Here is a 5,315-nt window from a genome sequence, read left to right as displayed (position 1 = left end):
AAGTGACGTCTACATTGACCAAATGGGCAGAGTTAGTTATTCAAAAGAAACAAGAAGGAGCTTTGACAATGAAGGTCAACCCAATTGACTGTTACCAATTTCATGTCAAAGATTTAGATAAGGAGGAGGTCGTAAACCTTCAGACTAAAGAATGCACTTGCAAGGAGTTTCAAGCTGAGCAACTACCATGCTCACATGCCATTGCTGCAGCACGGGTTCGTAATATAAATGTTTATAGTTTATGTGCTAATTATTACACTAATGAATGTTTGTTGGCTGCATATGCGGAGGCCGTCTACCCAGTTGGGAATCAGTCAGATTGGAAGACAAGCGAAGACTACGTACATATGACTGTTTTACCTCCAAAAGTAGTCAAAAGAGTTGGTCGACCGAAGAAAAAGAGGATTCCAAGTGTTGGTGAAGCTCCGAAATTGCATAAGTGTGGTCGGTGTAAACAAATAGGTCACAACAGATTAACGTGTACCAATCCAATTTCATATACCGACAAGTCGAGCATACAAGATTAGAAATTTCCCTACCAATGTACCAAGTATTACACTAATTAATGAATGTTTGTTAATGATGTGTTTTCTTAATGATTTGTCCCAACATTCTTACTTTCTGTGCGTCCAAATGGATGAAGAAGACGAAAATAACGATTGACTTATTCATTTAAGAACACAAACACTGGTTTTATGATCGTTTAAAAATAACTAAATGTTCGTTTAAAAATATGTAAACGATCGTTTAAAAATAACTAAACGATCGGTTAAGAACAACCAAACGATCGTTTGAAAACAACTAAACGATAGTTTAAAACAAAACTAAACGATCGGTGAAACAAAACTAAACGATTGGTCAAACAAAACTAAACGATCGTTTAAAACAACCAATCGATACCTTGAAATTAACTAAACGATCAGTTAAACAAAACTAAACGATTGGTCGAACAAAACTAAACGATCGTTTAAAACAACCAATCGATCGTTTGAAATTAACTAAACGATCGACTATAAAAAACTAAACGATCGTTTACATAAACTAAACGATCTTTTGAAACAACGAAAGACACCCGCGAATTGTTTACAACCGCGATTCAACATTTCAAAAAAAGTATGCGAATTTACAATATTGCCCCTTTGGTAAAAACGACCGATATATATATACGTTCCGCCTTCTCACTTTTCGTTTTTCGTCACTACGCAATACACAACCGCACTGATCAAATTCAGAAAGAATCAGACCTGCCACAGATGATTACTACCCTTCCATATGTGAGCCAACCTCTTGCACTTTGTGAATTGGCTCCAATGGATCAAACTGTACAAATTGTAAATGAAGAATCTCAACTGGTATGTATACACAACAAATTTGTAGTCGTTTGAATGAATAGTTTGTTACTTGTTTAATACGATTACATTGCAGGAAACAACAAAAAAACAGGTTGAGATGAAAAAAAATGATGAAGCAGTTACTTTGGTTGAAAAAGAACCAGTAACTGTGCCTGATAAAGATGTGGAAGAAAAACCAATAAAGAGAAGAAAGCTATGTAAAATAGCAAATAAAGAGGTGCAACATGAAGATGAACAAGGTAATCCACCCACAACATCTGCTCAGATCATATCAGTATCTACAACACCTGTCCCAGATGTGGAAATCAGAGAAGTAGATCCATATAATCCGATGTGGAAAGTGGATCCAAAATTATGGAAGGAATACTTGCAATGGAAAAAATCAAGAAAAACAACCCATGAAGAAAGGAAAGTAGTCTCCACAACCAGAAAGAAAGACTTTTTCAGACAGCTTGAAGAAAACACATGGGTACATGGAGACGTAAGTACTCTTCCCAAACGATCGCTTATATTTGATATACGATCGCTTCTATTAACTAAACGATCGCTTCTATTAACTAAACGATCGTTAAGTTAATATTACACGATCGCTTACTACGTAAACGATCACATGTACATTTCTTATGCGATCGCTTATCCTCTCCTTTCATTCATTAAACGATCGTTTATTTTTTCTTTGTAGACATTGGATCTGCTATTCGCCCACTTGCAGAATAAAATGTTGCATCTCAAGCACCATTGCAAGCGTTCTTTTAGAATATTACATTCCTCTTTTCTGGTAAGTTGTTATTCTTTAATTTTTTTTTTTGTATACAAGTTAAACTGCATCATTATATTCTGATTAAATTTTGACTTGTTCTTGAAGACTGGAATCAATAAACCAGACTGCATTGTTTGGAACCACATTTTTTATACTCATCTGGTGACACCAGATAATAAGAAAGCTGAATGGACAGACCCAACAGCACACCTAAGTATATGGACAGAAAAAGATGTCGAATACTATTTCAACACTGCTGTTGGTGATTACAACGACATACCAGGGTGGGGAGATGTCAACTACGTGATTACCTGCATCAACATAAAAGAACACTGGTTGGCTATTGCAGCTGATATGAGAAAATGCAGGATCTACGTGTTCGACTCAATGCCAAATTATGTTGAGCAGAAACTTGTTGATGAAGCTCTTCAAATGCCTGCACGATGCATTGCCTCACTCGCGATTGCAATTGGAGTCAACCTCCATTCAGATCGTTTCACATATGGCCCTTGGCCAATACGCAGATCGAAGGCCACATTACAGAAAGGGCGTTCATTGGATTGTGGAATTTTCTGTACCAAATTTGTTGAATGCCTTGTAACTGCTAGTGACCTTGGTTGTCTAACTGTGCCAAACATGAAACTGTTTAGACAACAATATGTGCTGGAACTTTGGGCCAATAAATACTTTTGTTAATATTTGTATTCGTTTATATAATTTTTTTATGTAATTTTTATAGAGAGAATAACATATTATAATTTTAAACTTTGTTATAAAATAAATACTTTGTGATATTTTCAATTAAACGCGACCAAAATTGAGAAAGAATATTTGAGTTAATATTTGTATTCGTTTAGATACATATCACAAAATATTCGTGTAGAGAAATACTCATCGCGCACATATGTATAAACGATCTTCTTAATAAACGATGTCTAAACGATCTTCTTAATAAATGTCAAAAGTCTAAGCGATCGTTTAGTAAAGTCTAAACGATCGTTTGGTAAAGTCTAAACGATCGTTCGGTAAGTGTAAACGATCTTCTTAATAAACGATGTCTAAACGATCTTCTTAATAAACGTCAAAATATTAAGCGATCGTTTAGTAAAGTCTAAACGATCGTTTGGTAAAGTCTAAACGATCGTTTGGTACAGTCTAAACGATCGTTTGGTAAAGTCTAAACGATATTCTTAAAATCATAAAAAAATTCAGCGATCGTTTAGCTACAAGTAGTTTTGCAACATAGAGAATAATCGATACTACTAATTGAAATGCAACATACACAATAATAGAACAGCCAATTGATACTTGTGATTTATGTTAATATTTCAATACATAGGAGTGTTGGTTGGTCCATACTTGAAATGCTAATTGTTTTCTAAAGTATGACATGTTTTCTTGACATAATGTATCTAAACCAACACCAGCAGCTATGTACTCAAAATACTTAATTGCGAATACGCCACAATCACAATTATTTCGTTGAAGTGGAATTGGGTCAACAATGACAACTGGCCAAGGTTCCTTGTATGTCGATGATCTACCTCTCCTATCAAAGAAGCCAGTACTATCTAACAACTTTGGCACCAACTGTCGAATGGGCAGTAATATGTTTGTCATCTCTTCGGCAGTTGTAAGTGACGGAAGCGAATCCCATACCTTCACTTGACAACTTACCAAATCCAAGCATAATAGAACCCAATGGTTGCCATGGACATTGAATGGAGAGTAAACGTAATCAACACTTGCCCAAGGATCTTGGAAGTCCACTTTTGACCCGACAACATAGTCAACCAACCTATACTCTTCGTCCCAGTCAAACGGGCGATTCTCTTTAATACATTCTTTGTATAGGGGCCACTTCGAAACTAAAATGCGCTGCAAAGAAAAACATACAAACGCAAATATCAGACCGAAAGACAAATATCAAACGCAAATACATACATAAAGTAACGAGACGATTACAAACCATAAAGATTGTGTCCGCAGTTGTGAAGTTCTGAGAAGAAGGTATCCCGGCTGCCTTAATCTTCAAGCGAATGAAAAGAAAAAGTGCATCCAAATGCTAATACAAACAAAAGTAAGCAGTAAATGTATAGAACCATAACAATGATAAAATTATAATTGCATAAATGATAAGATAATCCCATACCTCATCCGACAACCACCGGCGACACATAAACAAGTCTCTGAAAAAAGCCTTCGATTTTTTCCCATGAAAGGTTTCACGCAGCTCATCGTCTGTACGCTTGTCTGTAATCCACGCTCGAAGTCTATCTAAATGGACGTCAAGTATTTTGTGCATAGGATCATAAACAATTGCTTCAGACTCAGAGGTGCTGGTGGTTGATGTCAGAGACCGTTTAGGTAGAGTTGTGAATGGGGTTGATAGGTAAACACTTGCACGCTTCCTACGGGCGGGCCGAACGTGTGGTCGTTGAGTGAGAAATGGTTCTATCTCTATGACGTCCTCATCGTCAACGACATCTATTGGCTCCTCTAAACCAATATCAACCTTCTTCTCCAACACATCTTCGTCACCCTATGGAAGCTCATAATGCATTAGTGTATATAATGATAGAAATTAAACATCAATATTAGCATGAACATGGAACCAAACCTTCTTTTTAACTTCAATGTGTTCATCCTCCAAGCCTTCGGACACCTTGTGGTCCCCTTCGTCACCCTATGGAACCTCAAAATGAATTAGCGAGAACATGGTTACCAAATATGAAACAACTAACGTGAATACACTTAACAGTTTCATTCCTAACCTTTCTTTGAAGTCCAATGTGCTTCAATATGGTTGACATCAGGCCCTTCAATTCGTCAATATCGGATTTTATAGTATTAAGTTGGCCTTCAACAACCGCTACTCGATCTTGGAGATTTCGAATAGCCTTTTTCATCTTAATCTTGGACTTCTGTTTCTTACTCTTTTTCAACTCATCTTCATCGTTAACAACTTCTCGTACTCTTTTTGAACCACCATTCTTCGACTGAATAATGGTAGATGAGCGGAAGTTTTCAAAAAGTTCACCTGAAGCAATTTTCAATTGCTCCTCTTCAGGTGTCATCTCAATGACCGCCTTAATTATAAACTGCAAATAGAAAAAGGCAAATGTATTTAGGACAAAGAAATAAGCACAAAATCACGCGATCCTTAAGTAAGTTACTATTGCTTGCTACTTACCATTGGCGAG

At 36.4% G+C, this 5,315-nt stretch overlaps 2 protein-coding genes across 3 annotated transcripts; one reads left to right on the top strand and one right to left on the bottom strand.

Moving 5' to 3' along the window:
- The first annotated feature begins 1,227 nt into the window (after positions 1 to 1,227).
- LOC127144361 (uncharacterized) lies at positions 1,228 to 2,860 on the top strand. Of its 2 annotated transcripts, none has more exons than XM_051080265.1 (4): positions 1,228 to 1,352; positions 1,444 to 1,833; positions 2,035 to 2,130; positions 2,218 to 2,860. In XM_051080265.1, exons 1-4 carry the CDS (start codon positions 1,254 to 1,256, stop codon positions 2,806 to 2,808), a joined length of 1,176 nt encoding a protein of 391 aa, XP_050936222.1. In that variant the 5' UTR covers positions 1,228 to 1,253; the 3' UTR covers positions 2,809 to 2,860. The 2 variants fall into 2 exon arrangements, with proteins under 2 accessions (XP_050936222.1, XP_050936221.1); XM_051080264.1 differs by having other exon boundaries at positions 1,426 to 1,833.
- Positions 2,861 to 3,403: 543 nt separating this feature from the next.
- Positions 3,404 to 5,191, bottom strand: LOC127144233 (uncharacterized). The gene is made up of 5 exons (XM_051079924.1): positions 4,887 to 5,191; positions 4,733 to 4,798; positions 4,265 to 4,654; positions 4,082 to 4,177; positions 3,404 to 3,990 (listed from the first exon to the last, which is right to left on the bottom strand). The coding sequence occupies exons 1-5, from the start codon at positions 5,187 to 5,189 to the stop codon at positions 3,433 to 3,435; spliced, it is 1,413 nt and encodes a 470-aa protein (XP_050935881.1). The 5' UTR covers positions 5,190 to 5,191; the 3' UTR covers positions 3,404 to 3,432.
- Between the last annotated feature and the right edge of the window lie 124 nt (positions 5,192 to 5,315).

Source organism: Cucumis melo, chromosome 12, assembly GCF_025177605.1.
Source record: "Cucumis melo cultivar AY chromosome 12, USDA_Cmelo_AY_1.0, whole genome shotgun sequence".
In the NCBI taxonomy this organism is placed as follows: Eukaryota; Viridiplantae; Streptophyta; class Magnoliopsida; order Cucurbitales; family Cucurbitaceae; genus Cucumis; species Cucumis melo.
This window is presented reverse-complemented; position numbering and strand designations above follow the sequence as displayed.

What these genes read in the sequence shown, in the direction of transcription:
- LOC127144361 (XM_051080264.1), top strand. Translation starts at nt 1,254, where the DNA reads ATGATTACTACCCTTCCATATGTGAGCCAACCTCTTGCACTTTGTGAA. An exon ending in TAAATGAAGAATCTCAACTG is followed by an intron (nt 1,353 to 1,425) that starts GTATGTATACAC and finishes ATTACATTGCAG; the next exon opens with GAAACAACAAAAAAACAGGT. An exon ending in ACACATGGGTACATGGAGAC is followed by an intron (nt 1,834 to 2,034) that starts GTAAGTACTCTT and finishes TTTTCTTTGTAG; the next exon opens with ACATTGGATCTGCTATTCGC.
- LOC127144233 (XM_051079924.1), bottom strand. Translation starts at nt 5,189, where the DNA reads ATGACACCTGAAGAGGAGCAATTGAAAATTGCTTCAGGTGAACTTTTT. An exon ending in GCCGGTGGTTGTCGGATGAG is followed by an intron (nt 4,178 to 4,264) that starts GTATGGGATTAT and finishes TGTTTGTATTAG; the next exon opens with CATTTGGATGCACTTTTTCT. An exon ending in CTGCGGACACAATCTTTATG is followed by an intron (nt 3,991 to 4,081) that starts GTTTGTAATCGT and finishes TTTTCTTTGCAG; the next exon opens with CGCATTTTAGTTTCGAAGTG.